Source organism: Ammodytes marinus (genome assembly GCF_949987685.1).
Source record: "Ammodytes marinus genome assembly, chromosome: 4".
In the NCBI taxonomy this organism is placed as follows: domain Eukaryota; kingdom Metazoa; phylum Chordata; class Actinopteri; order Uranoscopiformes; family Ammodytidae; genus Ammodytes; species Ammodytes marinus.
The window spans coordinates 31,032,156-31,046,942 of record NC_137233.1 but is presented as its reverse complement, the minus strand read 5'-3'; the positions used below and the strand labels follow the sequence as shown (position 1 = coordinate 31,046,942).

Sequence of the window (14,787 nt, the reverse complement as noted above, 5' to 3'; positions counted from 1 at the left end):
AGGATGGGTGTTATCATTTTGAACGGATTGATGTAACCTCTGTTACTGTTTGGTGTACAGGGCTTCCATGTTCAGCTGTGGCTCACCAATCATCAACTGACTGGACCATTTGACTACCTTGTTGAGGGAATTCTTATTTTTTTTAAAGATATGTTTCCAAACCGTGATGCAAAGAAAATGTTAAAATTGACTCGATAAAAGCACAGTAAAACAGAGACATCATGGTTTTGTCTATGTTAAAAGAGGAACGCTTGCTCATACAGTGCAGGCGCTGGTGACCCTTCCTTCTTACACACAGCTTCACACTTTAAATCAAAATTGAGGGTGGAATTGATTACTGTCCAAAGATATTGGATTTAACAACAAGAACAATATGAATTTAAGTTAATTCCCTCCATACACTAGCTCCTTTTGAAACCTTTAACATGAAATAGTTTCTCTTCAATACATTTAAGAATAAGGTGACAAGATGCTTTATTATCAAATCCTCTCTATTGTTTTGTGTGCGTCAGTTTGTGTGTTTTCAGATGGCAAAACACACTCAGGCTCATTTTAAGCTCATCAGTCATTTTATTCTATCCCAGTCTGTGCTTTTGGATGTGTGTTGGCATCAGTGTATGCATGGTCTTCCTCCTAATTTGACGTTACCCCCCCCCCCCCCCCAGGTCAGCGACCCCTGCAGATGTTCTCATCGTTGCAGAGGCTAACAGTCCCTTGCAATATCCAACACAAGGGATGGAGGTACGCCCCCTGAAAACAATCATCATCCAAGGTAAGACGTCACACTGACAGACTGGCTCACGCACTTAAAGGCCTACTTCACCGGTGGGAATATGAAGGTGTATTGAATTCTGAGATCCTATGTAGTATAAATGTGCAAAAAAAATGAAATTGGTTCATCCTAGCCTGAGAAAAGGCAGAAAGAGTGTTTATACTACATAGGATCTCAGAATTCAATACACCTTCATATTCCCACCTTTGAAGTAGGCCTTTAAGCAAGACTCATTTCTTCAATACTTTTGCTGTCGGATAAAATGTAAGTGGTCGCACAGTGTTGCTGCGTTAGATTCTGTTATTTAATTAAAACCTGGGTCATTACAGCTTATTAATCATCAAGCTGACAAAATGACAATGTATCAAGCTCATTTGTGACTGTAGGTGATCCCTCTTGTAAGGAGCATTTCGATTGTGTTTAGCACGTATAAAACGATATTTTATAGAATTGAAGGGGTGGATAATGCAGAAATTGCAGACTGTCCTTAAGGTAAAATGGCAGTTTATTGTCATTTCTAGTGAAACAAAGTGGATTAAATATGTCCCAATAGATGACTGTAGCAACAAAATCTGTCCATTCATTGCTATCCTGTTATTTCAGGCTTGGCCTTACATGACCTTCCCAGAGCCCACTACTCTGTAAGTATTTCAGTATATCCGTCCTTAATTTGCTATATTCCTGATATCTTTACAGCTGGATAGCTCAGTAGGGAAAAACCCTGACACTGACTTTGGTGCAGGAAACCAGGGTTTGATTCTTGGTCAGGGCGGTTAGCTTTGGATCAAAATCATCTGTTTAAGGGACATGTAATCTGTAGTTGTTTATGATTCCCCTCCCTGCTCTGCCTTTCCTTACAGATCAACATCACTGCCATGCTGGGAACGTTGAACGTGGCAGCAGAGGTGGACGGGGTGAGAGTCAGAGGGGACGGAGAGATGCACATGACTCTGTCCAGCGGCCTCCTGCCCAACCTCAACCGACAGCTGCAGTTTGTCACCTACACAAACACACTGTTCCACCCGAGCACGGCAGACACAGGTGAGGCCTCAAACTTAATTTTTATTTTTTTTGTCTCCTCTGCTCTATGGACTTGATTATTCTTAGTTTTTTTAAAGTTATGGCTCACACACCAGGGACATTTTTTTGAGTCAACTGAAGTACCAATATTCAGTGCTTTTTCATGTAGAATATGCTCTTCCATGGTCGTCAATCTGTGATTAGATTAAGAGCAATAGTTGGATATTTTGGGAAATACACCTCCTTGAAGTTTCTTGAAGTTAGAAGAGAAGATTGACACCAGTTTCATGTCTGTCTCTACAGTGAATACAACGCTACCACCAGCTTATCTTATTTTAGTTAATTTCCTCTTATTGTCTTGTGACTTGAGAAAACAAAAAGGTGTTTCCTTGAGATAACCCGTTATCACTAAATAACAGTCTCTGTTTCCCCTTTTTTCTATATTTTTTTTTGCTAAGCTAAGCTTAACAACTGCTGGTCGTATCTTCATTTTTATCATGCAAACATGAGAGTGAAGAACTATATTACCAATAGTGTTAAACTAGTTTTAAAGACTTAACTTATATTAACTACAAAACAACAACAACAAATAATAATAATAATAATATTAATCTGATCTCTTGGTCGTCTTTTTTCTTTCTTTATAGGATTTCACACCTGCTGTTGGTCACCACTCAAAAATAATCAGGAGGCAGTATATTAATAAAGCCGGTTTGATTTTTATTAAACTTGTATCCTCATAAAGCCAGTGTTAATTCTAGTATTACTGTAATCTTTTGGTGAAAGTACAAAAGTAGAAGATGTTTACTTCAAACAGCCTGCCAACCACTTTGGAACAAGGCAGGGGTCAATGTTGGAGCCTAGAACACTAATCAAATGTATTAAAGGTCATTTTTTCTTTGTGTATTTTTAGTGCAGTTCGAGACAGAGGGGCATCAAGCCGTCTTCAGTATCAAGATCCGTCACGGTGTAACACCCAAACTGTACAACACGGGATCCAAAGGAGGTAAAACACACGTCCATAGTGTCCGTTATCACAGTCATTGCCATTCATTTAAACACTGAACAACAAGCCTGCTATTTGTTTAGTTTTTTTAAACGGTTGCTTGATCTTCCTTCAATGCAGAGTACAATGTCAGCGCCCTCGTGACCATAGCCACAAAGACTTTCCTTCGTTACGATAAGCTTCAAGATCTTATCGACAGCGTGAGGAGATACTATCCTACCGTCACCATAGTGATCGCCGATGACAGTGAAAAGCCAAAAAGCATCTCGGGGCCTTACATCGAACATTACATCATGCCTTTTGGAAAGGTAGCGAAGTGCAAATATACATGGCGGTCTCTTCATTTCAGATCTCTTTTGTCTCTGTTGATGCTCTTCTGTATTCAAGCTCCATGTCATGTCTGTGTCATAGGGTTGGTTTGCCGGACGGAACCTGGCCGTCTCTCAGGTGACCACCAAGTACGTGCTGTGGGTGGACGACGACTTCATCTTCACAGCCAGCACCAAGCTGGAGAAACTGGTGGATGTTCTAGAGAAGACCACTCTGGATCTGGTGAGAGACACAGAGGAGATAATCATTAGTTTTTTAAGTGGCGGACTGGTGTTTCGAGATGTCAGTCAGTGACGTGTGTGCGTGTGTGTATGTGTGCGTGTATGTGTGTGTGCGTGTATGTGTGCGTGTGTGTGTGTGTGCTCCTAAATCTAGGTGGGTGGTGCGGTGCGGGAGGCCACTGGTTACACTGCCACCTACAGACAGACCATCTCCATTGAGCCGGGCGAGGAGGATGGGGACTGTTTACACATGAGGAGAGGATTTCATCACGTCATCCAAGGCTTCCCCAACTGCGTGGTCACTGACGGGGTCATTAACTTCTTCTTGGCACGCACAGACAAAGTCCAGCAGGTGGGCTTTGACCCGCGCCTGGCCAGGGTGGCTCACCTGGGTGAGTACAGCCAGGCGCCTCAGGCAGGATTATTTTCATCATCATTTTCTTTCACTAGGTAAATGACAATAAAAAAATTATGTTTTTATTGAATCAAACATGCAGTAGATGGGACCAGTGAGATATGAGTACATAAAAATGAAATCTTTTTAGCATGTTGCATATATTGCCATCATAAGACCAACATTGTCTTAATGCGGCACAAGTAGAGAATACTCAGCAGTGTGATGGTAAATATACATTTTATCAGGGGAGGATGTTAAGAATCTAGAAAGGTGATTATGATTATATTTGATTACATTCAGTTGTTTTTATTTATTTTATTTGTACCTCAAGAACTCAGGTAGAATAAGTTACGTACAAATGTGGCACACTTTGGGCCTAATCCCCAAAAGGATTGCACTGCTTTTGTGGCTGCTTAACCTGTGCAAATGAGAAATAAGACAGCATCCAATTACTGCCAAGCAGACAGCGCCCTTGGTGAGCCTGACTCATTTGCATGTATGAAAATGAACCCTTTCCGGCATATAAGTAGTGCACACTTTTCTGGATATGGTGCTCAATCAGGGAACATTGCGGGTGCTATTTCTCTCTGCAAATCATGGTAATACTATTACACACAATCCATTATTTGCGGATCTAGCCCCTTAATTTTTACTCATTGTCGGTTCATTGCTCAGCTTTATTGTCATTTCGACAACACAGGATTGCACAATAAAATGCAGCTGTTCACGCCTCCTTCACGATACACACATAGAACCTTTATAAACAAATATTTCAATTAGGATAGAAGAAAAAAATCAAACAGAACAACGTATATAAAAGTAGCACAAAAGAAAGAAATTATACAGTAATGCATTAACGTTTTTCAGTTGTAAACATATAAGTAAACTGTATTGGGAGAGAAAGAGAGAGAAATAAGCTTTTTTCTTTATCTAAAGGAAGATCTCAGTACACCTACACTTAGAGTCTGATAAAGGTACTGATGAAAAATCCATTAGACTCAGCTGAAAGGCAGAACAATCATCAACCAACATCTATCAATGAGGCATTTCAGTAATCAATGCAATTCAATGATTCCTATCTCATTTTTAGTTCTGAAGATAATTTCATACAGTATACCAAGATCATTTCTTCAAAATTCGACTGTGGCGTTTTATCAGCACATGAATCCAGACGTCCCACTATAAGGGCTCTACTATTATAAAAACTAAAAGCACACATTCAATAACACACTGAACTGAGTGAGCTTGGTGATAATTCAATTTGTATTTAAATAATAAAACAATAAGTTATTTTCTCTGTGTTTTGTCCTGCAGAGTTTTTCATCGACGGCCTGGGCTCTCTCCACGTGGGCTCTTGTGACGACGTCATCGTCAACCACGCCACCAAAATCAAACTTCCCTGGGTCAGCCAATCGGAGAGCGACAAGACCTACGCCAAGTTCCGTTACCCGCCGGCCTCCTCCGACGCCACGCACACGAAAAACGGCCTCCTGTTCTTCAAGAACCGCTTCCAGTGTTTGACTCATAACTAGCTCCTCTCTCCTCTTTCATCCCGAGGGTTCCTCTGCTCTTCCCTGAGTCGCCAAAGAAGTTCTCCTCCACAGCGTGCGTCCCTGTCAGATAGGATTTCAGACAAAACACTTTGCTTTGTCCTCTCTGTTTGTCTTTTCAGCTTTCACCTTAGAGAACCAAGTTTGGTAGTTGAATCATTTCTTATTTAGTCAGTAAAAAGTCATCCTACAAAGTAAAAATCCAGGTGCCAGATATGAAGGTTCAGGCTTTTTTCTCTGAGGTGGACACAGTAGTAGTGAATCCGCTGTAGTAACTAAACATGTCATCTTGTTTACACAGTCCCAGATCAAATAGAGCATAATATTGATTCATTCAAAGTTATCAAGAGATAACGCCTTTTGTTTTTTTCTTATCTGGCTATAATAGGCTATGTCCTTGAGTTGTTCAAACACGGAGGCAGAGATTTGGGGAAAGCCCAACAGGTAGCAGCCTCTATATGGTCTTTGTCATTGTATGCCAACGTGAGCACAGGTATATCTGTGTCCTCCTTCAAATTTGCACTACTCCAAAAAGACTGATCTTGGGAAGAAAGCGAGAGTGACACCAGAAGGCCTAAGGACGAGGACTCACCGTTAGCGATGTCAAAGAGTCGTGGTTATCCCGTTCAACCAATGCCACATGAAGAACGCAGTCAAAACTCTTCCACCTGTGGTAACCTGTGTGCCCAGTGTGACTGTCCGGCCGTGCCAAAGGTTTGGCTGCTGGCTTTAGTTTTTTTTATCAACTGTTTGTGTTATATGGGTTTGCCTCTGCTTAACCCAGAATCCAATGTGTATTTTGTGAGTGATAAGTCACATCTGAGGAGGAGAACGTTTTGGTCCCAGTCGTAACACCAGTGGTGCCTGGTGTTACCTGAGGCTTACTGGGAGCAGCCTTGTTTTTTTTTGTTTTTCCTTTGTCTTCGGCTGTCTTGATGCTCGCCGTATTTCTTTAAAGCAAACATTGAAAGCAGAGGAGCGTTTCCGTCCAGTCCACGCTGATGACAAGCAATGACAGTGATCGCGTCTTTACACGCTGCCTAAAAAAGAAAAGTTGAATGAACCAAAGTGCATGTCTATTTTTCCTCGTCAAAAGTAAAGAAAAGAGGAAAAAAACAAGCCTACCGAGGGAGAATTACTCATAGTTTATATGTAAATCGACATCTTCATACGCAGTACGAGCCTTCAGAGCATGAGAGGAAAACTGAGTGACACCTAGGAAAGGTAAGTGGGGAAAAATGCTAGAAATCCTCTTTCTGTTTTCTTTGTCGCTCAAGGTTGAAGTGATGACGCTGTTCTTTTACACCATGGCCTGTAGATGGCGCCCTTGTGTCACTATTGTTTCCTTTTAAGTCAAATGATTTTGTCACACATTTGAGAGCAGAGAAGTGCCAGAGATTTATCGATAGACTTTTTTATTTTTGCTCCAGAGGAGTATTTGAACAACTTTTTAGTGTGACGATTCTGCTTTCTGTCTGTTTGGGATTTTCTTTTCTTTTTTGTTCACCAAAATGCGATCAATGTTAGCTCAATCCAACTTCACCAGTGACAGTATTATAAAATATTTTTTTGTGTAAGTGTGTGTGTTCAAAAATGTGTTTCATGTTATGGATTTGTCAAGGTCAAGACAGCCGAGCTGAAACCAGAACTTTTATTTTTTATTTGAGTTGAAACACTGATATTAATTGTGTTAACACTGACATCTAACTGCTTCACCCAAAAAAAACTGATGTGAGTTGCCCAATCACTGCACTATGAGCTTTTTTTTTCAAATGTTGACTTATTAAAATGACTGTGTATACTCGTGTCTCTCATTCCCAAAAAGACAACAGAAAGCCGCAGATTCAGTCATAAACATAGTCAAGTGTCCTTCAAAGCATCCCTGTCCTGCTCTATGAGTGTAAAGACACTCTTTATTAAACAAAAACTATTCAAAGTAAAGGTCAGTTGTAGTTCTTGTCTCTGCTCCTTCAAATGTTGAGCTGCGACACCGAATGAACCAATCATTTGTTAGTGAACGTTTTTAAAGCTCAAAGTGGCCAACAGTTCAAATGAAGTTTATTGTTGCTATTGAGACACTGAGCTGCATGAAGCTCCTTGTTACCCTGTGGTATATTCAAAACACTTGAAAGACCATGATCATTTACAGCCTGTTTATAAGGTGAGTTTGTTGTTTGTTTTTTCCGGAATATATTCTATACAGTTGAAAGTATCAAATTTAATGCAAAGTTCAATGTATTTTTTATGTTTACTTGGAAAAAATATAGCAGTTATAACTTTACTTTGAAATTGTTGTTACTGTGAATTGGCTGTCACACCCTTATCAGTGTGGGACCCCCCCACTGGTCTGGTCTCAACTACTCAATGTCTTTGCTCTGTTTAAGTGGTCTTGATAACAACACTAGTTTGAACTGAGTCAAGCAACTACAAAATCACTAACAGCCACAACGGAACACAAGATGACACAGAGATGCTAAGTGTTGCATTAATAAAATAAATTCAAAACAACTTCCAAAAGACAATTCTATAATGTGTGAGGATGTGTTTTATGTATATTTACCATGATATTTACATACAGTAGCTCTGAAATTTGAAGAAAAAAAACGACGAAGACAGCCTTTCTCTTTATTTCTGAGTGTGTATCAGGACACCAAAGGTCAAAAAGTTTTACCAATATGTTCCAACAAGAGATTATTTACATTCAAGATGACATTTACAGATGAGCACCTGTTTTTAATGTGTACCCTTTTTCCTCTTTCCGCTCGCATGCTTTGTGTGAGTTTGCAAATGTGCTTAGCTCAGAAGTTGCTCTTAACAATGGCAGCGTTAAACATGGACACACACACACACACACACACACACACACACGTCTCATACTGATTCAAATCCCACAGTGAAGCCAGAAGCTACTGTCACTCGATGGTTTCAAGGGATGCAGTTATTTGAGGACACCGCGTAAGGGGATTAGAGATCGTGGTTCTCAGGGGGGGAATGAAGTGGAATTGGTCCCTAATGAAAAATATGATGCATTACAAAAATATCCATAAAAGGAATAAAAGTACACACACACACACACACACACGCATGCACACACACACACACACACACACACACGAACACAGTCAAACCCTTATGATTATACAAGATCAAATCCAGATTAACTTAAACCACAGTGGTATTGGAAAGAAATGTAGGACAATAGCGTACATAAAGACAGAGCCACTGACACCTGGTTGACATCTGTACAGGAGTGAACCAAACAACACAGACTCAATGGAGGCAATCCCACTCCAGGAGAGTAAAGTGAGTGTCTGTGTCACTGATCATAACTGCTCGTTTTCCATGAGCTGATCCAGGATGTTCGGTGGATGCGCTGAATAAGTCCCGCCCTCATTCAATGTGGTTGCCTGGAAACTGCCCATCACGCCCTGAGAAAAAAAAAGCAACCAATCATATAAAGGGGTATTAAGTGTGAATAAAATGTACAACTTAATATTGTAGAAAGAACATTCCTACATTATTCAAGCAGCGTTAAAAAAAGTTTTTGGTTTGAATGTCAACCACCTCATGATTTTAAATTTTTCGTCCATACTGATCAAAACAATATGGATAGATTAGGCTGATGAGAGAGGCAAGGGTGAGCCAAACTGCGAAACTGAGTAAAGCAATAAGCTGAAAAACAGATTAAAGCTGCACAAAGCTGAGGAGAACTGTCTTACAACTGTTGATGTGCTGCATACCTGTTATACTGTATACCTACATATAAAGTCTGTTTTTACTACAACCTCAAGTTGATGCTTTAACCTACTTAAATATATATAAATAATATTAAGAAGCTGTTGTTCAGAAAAAAAAGATTTTCACCATTAAAAGTTTTACAAAGGCTTCTCCATGAGGAGTAAAACAAAAGATTATAGGAACATGGGAAAGCTGTCCATGTTCCTGCAGCTAAAGCAGGATGGAAACACCGCTGATCCCAAAACACAAAGAGGACAGCAGCGGCTTTGTGGAATCAGGCCAGATATAGGCCGTCTAACAAGAGCACATTGATCAACACCGTTTCCTCCTCAAAGTGGAAGTCTGAATGAACAAGATAAAACAAGAAGGTCGGTCAGGTTTTCCATTTAACTGAACAACGGAATGACACTGGCAACAAATTAGTTTGACCAGATTTGTAAATTCATGCAGAAACAACAACAACAACAACAACAGGATATTTGACAAAAGGCAACCAGAGAGTTATTTCCCCTCATCATCAGGGATCATGACAAACAAATGGCCTCTGTGTTGCTGACATAGAGATACACAGCTACACCAACCTGATCAACCCAATTTAAACAACATGTGCAGAGCACAATAAACACTTAATACGGCGATAATTAAGGAATTGCCTTTTCTCTCTTCTTTTCTTCTCTATGTTAATGTCCCTGTTCTTTGAGAATTTTACTCATATACCTTTAAAGATGTTACTTTTCTTTATGTACTTCATGATCATAGATACTTCGTAGTTGCATGGCAGATTTTTACATAGAAACAAGCTTAACTTTCTGAATTGCTATCATTCACTTGACTAGCAGTAGGATCCCTTGACATCATAATAATGAGCTTTATTACACTGCTAATACTAGTTTGCTTTTATAAAATAATAAAAAAACAGGGATGTCGCTGTGTACTGAGCACACCTCGGGTTACATCTAGTACATCACTAAGGAAGTTCATTCTCAGCTGCAGTTCAATTGATATGTTTTCTTTTGTTTTCATCCATGTATTGTTCCCCTAATCTGGAGGAACTTGCTTGTGTTGCTAATAGTACTGAAAAGTTGTTTTCTTTTTAAAAAATCCCTAAAAAGCACAAGAGTGAGACTGAAGTACCTGCACGCTGTACTGGCTGAGTCTATTGGATGTGCCACTGCCCTGTCTCACCTCTGTGCACAAACTGAGCTGCTGGTGGGAGGAAAGTGGCAGTTGAGTCGCACAAGGATTAGAAACCTTGAGAGAGAAATACAAAAAATATATCAAAGCAAGGGGGATTTCAGAGAGATATTAATGTATGAAGGTGTACAGAAATGTGCCAGAGCAGCACTGCTGTTTACTCACAGCCTTGGAGGCCGGGCTGTGTTGCGGCGGACCCAGGGAGGGCAGGGATGTGTTGTGAGACAAGCAGGGCCGCTGACGTCGGTCCATGGATGCCGTGGAGTGTTGCAGGCCAGATGCTGAGCCAGTGGCAGACCTCATCATCCTGCCCAGGCTGTTTGACTTGCTCTCCCTTCGTTGGTACTCTATTGGAGACTGGAGGGCTGCAGCGGACAGGAAGAGGTGTCACGTTACTCAAACGCACCAAGCACTTAAATCCATTGGTTTTATTCAAGGAACACTGAACTCTGGTACCATTAAGGAAGTTCCTCTTAGTCTCCAAGATCTGCACCACGTCATCCAGCCAGGCTTCCTGTATTTCCGTAGAAGATGCCTGCATGACGAAGCGTGTCACGCTGCCGTTAGTCCCGCGGGAGGTCAGGACCAGGCAGCAATCATCCTCCACAGACCTCTCCTCCACGCCCAAACAGCTGACCTGGAGCAGGGCACCAGACTTGTTAGACATTGAGGAAAGAAAACAACAAAACCAAATATGTTTTAAAAGATCACCTTTAATGCCAAAAGCACTTTTTCATGTTGTATCGACATACATATGTGTCCCTGGTCTGACTAGAGACTTCCAAAGCAAGAGAAAAAGCAACCCTCTCTCGTTTTCTCCTCTTCCACCTTTCTGAAAACCTTTGTTCAAAAAACACCTCTCTGATTCTTCTCCCCTTATGACATCATAAGTGAAGAAGCCAGGCCACCCTCATTACCAAGGCAAGGCAAGTTTATTTCTAAAGCACATTTCGGACACAAGGCCATTCAAGGTGCTTTACAGATGCAAAAACAAAATACATCAAGTATAGAGCACACATAAAATAAAAACTAATGATAAACATGAATATAAATAAAACATAAAATAATTATAACATTTAAAAAGAATAAAAATAAATAAAATTAAAATTAAAATTACAGGTTAAAACGAAAACAGTAAAGTCTTCAGACCTGATTTAAAAGAGCCGAGTGTTGAAGCGGACCTCAAGTCCCCTGGAAGTTTATTCCAGAGCTTGGGTGCATAAAAACTGAAGGCTGCCTCTCCCTGTCTAGTCCTTACTCTGGGGACTGTCAGTAGCCCAGTCCCAGACGATCTTAGCACCACATCAACCTGTGATAAGTCTCCCTAAATCTAACTGGCAGCTATATTCAAGCAGACTGGGCTTTTTGGAAGGTGGGGCTTGAAATCCGAGGGTTTCAGACAGAGGCTGAAAAGAGGAGATTTAGAAATGGCACTGTGAGAAATGCAAAAAGGTTTTTTTGGACACTACAACAGGACAGTTTTGTACGTTAAAAATGAGCATAATATATGACCATTAAAGATGTTTCAAGAACAAAACACGGCATGACCCTTACCTTGATGCTGTTTTTGAAGGTGTACCCTGGCAAAGAGAAGCCTTTCTTCTTATCGATTGGCTCACTGAAGATGACCAGCTGCTCAAACAGAAAGACCCGTCTCTCCCTGGCTCTGGACAGTAGACCGCTGTCCTGCTCGCTGACAGAGAAAGTATCCTGTTGGAGCAGCTTGCCCTGAGCTGTGATCTTCCCCTGAAAGAGTACATCAATATCGTCATGGACCGTAATTCTCCATTGATATGACAGAAAGAGAAGGGCGAAAAAAAAATCAATCTCACCTCAAAACCTTGGAGCCTGCCCACGTTCATCATATCGTTGCAGCGTTTTGGCACAAAGCACATCACCTCTACCGCCCTCTGATGGAAAAAATAGGACGGAGGAGAACCAGTAAGGGAATGTGTGATATACAAGGACTCAGAATGTTGCTTTAGCCATTCAGCTGCCAGTTTTATTAGCTACACCAAGCTTAAACTAATGTGTCTTATCCTCATGCAGATTGTGGTGCATTGCGCCATATATTGACAGGTATTTTCGAATATTTTGCCCGCCCCATTTCAATGGAGGTAGGCTAAATAACAGAAACAACTTCCTTTTTTTTTTAAAGCTATACAGGTCAGAAAAACACAAACTACATCCTCCGAAATAACAATACAGTTGAATCTCTAGAAGCAGTTTCAGTGTTGACTCGACTAGCTAGAGGTGTACCACATGAACTGGCACCTGAGGGGCAAAATGAACTCTTACCTGCAGCTCCTCAACATCTTTTCCTGCTTTGCTGTAGCACTTCAGGAAGTCCTGGGTGTTCCCAATGAGAGAAAGGTTCATTAAGTTTCAATGGTTTTAAATAGGAAATACAAATAAAAAGGAGGACACATTACTTGGATCCTGCAAAGTGAATGAATTCCCATTGTAGGCTCAAAAGTTAAAAAGCCTCAAATAAAATGGCTACATGGTTAGAACCTGTACGAAGTCTAGCCCTGGACGTTAATCATATCTTTAATCTTGTCATTCAAATCATGTCAGATGAAAAAATAATAATAATAATTAATTAATTAATTAATTAAATAATTAAATAAATAAATAAATAAATAAACAAATAAATAAATAAATAAATAATAATAATAATAATAATAATAATAATAATAATAATAATAATAATAATAATAATAATAATAATAATGATAATAGTAATAGTAATATGTGACAGGGTTGAACAGCAGACCTTGAGCAGCAGCTGATACTTCATGATCCTCTGCACAGGCTTGATGAGCAGGTCATTGAGCTGCAGCCTGTGGCCCAACTGCTGCCTGAGATCCTGTCAGGGGACAAAACAAGAGAGACAAAGTGGTGTAAGTAGGAAGGGAATAAAAAAACTAAAATAAAAACTCACCAAGTTGACTCACCTCAAAGTAGGTCTCAATATACTCTGAGACAACGTGCTCGGATTTGGGTTTGTTCTGACAGTAGACCACGTACATGTGAAGACGCCGTTCCTGCAAATGTAAGAATTTAAAGGAGAAGTAAGTGAATTTTATTTTTGTTAATATCCGTGTTAAATCACTCTATATTAATACAGCAATCACTTAGACAGTATGGGCAGTTCATAACACAGGTCTCCCAGTCATTCAGCTTTGCAGTAATTGCCAGTTAAAATTTTGATTATCCCGTTTTATCCAATCAGGAGACCTATAGAGATAACCGTGGCACTGATGATGCAATCCTCACTATAACACATTCAGTCCTGCAACATCTTGAGAACCCCAAGGCTTATGCCAGATTATTGTTTGTTGACTTCAGTTCCGCCTTTAATACTGTGCAGCCACATATCCTTCTCAGTAAACTTCAACAGATGTCTGTTAATCCATATATCATCAGATGGTATCACTCTTTTTTAACTAACAGGACCCAACAGGTTAGAGTGAACCAGACAACATCCCAGTCAAAAGTAATAAGTACAGGTGTTCCTCAAGGGTGTGTAAATTCTCCTCCCTTATTCACAGTATATACTAATGACTGCATCAGTAGGCATCCTAGTGTCTCTTTTATTAAATTCTCGGATGACACTGCCATTCTGTGTCTTATGGATAATGATACGAACACCCTTGTTTATAAGCAGGAGGTAAACAACTTTGTACGGTGGTGTGAGGACCATCACCTCACAGTTAACACAAAAAAAACTGAAGAAATGGTGTTTGACCCAGGTCATGTGGGGGACCACACTCTGTTACTTATTCAAGATGCTAACATTGCTCAGGTTGATTCGTACAAATACTTGGGCGTGCATATTGACAATAACTTATCCTGGAGTGTTCATGTAAATAGTGTGTGCTCTAGGATCCAGCAGCGACTTCACTTTCTACGAAGGCTCAGGGTGTTTGGTGTCCAAAGGAAGGTGATGCTGCTTTTCTATCGTTCGGTGATCGAAAGTATAATTCGCTATGCAATCTCTGTTTGGTTTGGTAATTTAACTGTGAAGTGGAAGACTCAAATCAACAGATTGGTTCTCACAGCATTGAAAGTGATGGGAGTGAGGGAGCACCCCACTCTCCAAGCAATATTTGAGGAAACAGTACTTAGACAGGCTAGGAAAATAATTGCAGACCCCTCTCATGTCTTACATTCTGAGTACGACCTGCTACCCTCAGGCAGACGGTACAGAGTCCCAGTTAAATGCAAGAAAAGATATTTGAACAGGTATAAATTTTCATTCATTCCACTATCCGTTACTCTGTTGAACTCAGGCCGTTAGTAGAATGCCATTTGTAGATCTGTATGTATGTATGTATGTATGTATGTATGTATGTCTGTATGTATGTATGCACTTTATCATTGCACTGTCAGCACTTGTGTGCTAGGCACTGTATTTTTCTATATAGTATTCTATTTTTCTACTGTCTTGTTGTGTTATGTGTTATGCAGCAGTCTGTACGTCTAAGACAAATCTCCTTCGGGACAAAATAAAGTGATCTTGAATCTTGAATCTTGAATCTTGAGACAGAGCGCTA

At 40.2% G+C, this 14,787-nt stretch overlaps 2 protein-coding genes across 5 annotated transcripts in view; one reads left to right on the top strand and one right to left on the bottom strand.

Moving 5' to 3' along the window:
• The window catches only part of b4galnt1b (beta-1,4-N-acetyl-galactosaminyl transferase 1b), a 32,381-nt gene extending 24,697 nt beyond the window's left edge, over positions 1-7,684 (top strand). The window contains exons 5-12 of the mRNA XM_080026398.1: positions 666-772; positions 1,376-1,413; positions 1,633-1,813; positions 2,706-2,798; positions 2,919-3,106; positions 3,210-3,350; positions 3,504-3,741; positions 5,061-7,684. Coding sequence (XP_079882524.1) covers positions 666-772; positions 1,376-1,413; positions 1,633-1,813; positions 2,706-2,798; positions 2,919-3,106; positions 3,210-3,350; positions 3,504-3,741; positions 5,061-5,278 — 1,204 coding nt within the window. The 3' untranslated portion in view covers positions 5,279-7,684. The remainder of the gene's footprint in view (positions 1-665; positions 773-1,375; positions 1,414-1,632; positions 1,814-2,705; positions 2,799-2,918; positions 3,107-3,209; positions 3,351-3,503; positions 3,742-5,060) is intronic.
• Positions 7,685-7,898: 214 nt separating this feature from the next.
• Positions 7,899-14,787, bottom strand: part of arhgef25b (Rho guanine nucleotide exchange factor (GEF) 25b) — a 23,994-nt gene continuing 17,105 nt past the window's right edge. For 2 of the 4 annotated variants that reach the window (XM_080026394.1, XM_080026395.1), the window contains exons 8-16: positions 13,186-13,275; positions 13,005-13,097; positions 12,527-12,577; positions 12,061-12,138; positions 11,783-11,974; positions 10,685-10,883; positions 10,394-10,593; positions 10,169-10,285; positions 7,899-8,724 (exon numbers count right to left, since the gene is read on the bottom strand). In XM_080026394.1, coding sequence (XP_079882520.1) covers positions 8,620-8,724; positions 10,169-10,285; positions 10,394-10,593; positions 10,685-10,883; positions 11,783-11,974; positions 12,061-12,138; positions 12,527-12,577; positions 13,005-13,097; positions 13,186-13,275 — 1,125 coding nt within the window. In that variant the 3' untranslated portion in view covers positions 7,899-8,619. The remainder of the gene's footprint in view (positions 8,725-10,168; positions 10,286-10,393; positions 10,594-10,684; positions 10,884-11,782; positions 11,975-12,060; positions 12,139-12,526; positions 12,578-13,004; positions 13,098-13,185; positions 13,276-14,787) is intronic. The other 2 variants (XM_080026397.1, XM_080026396.1) reach the window with 2 other exon arrangements.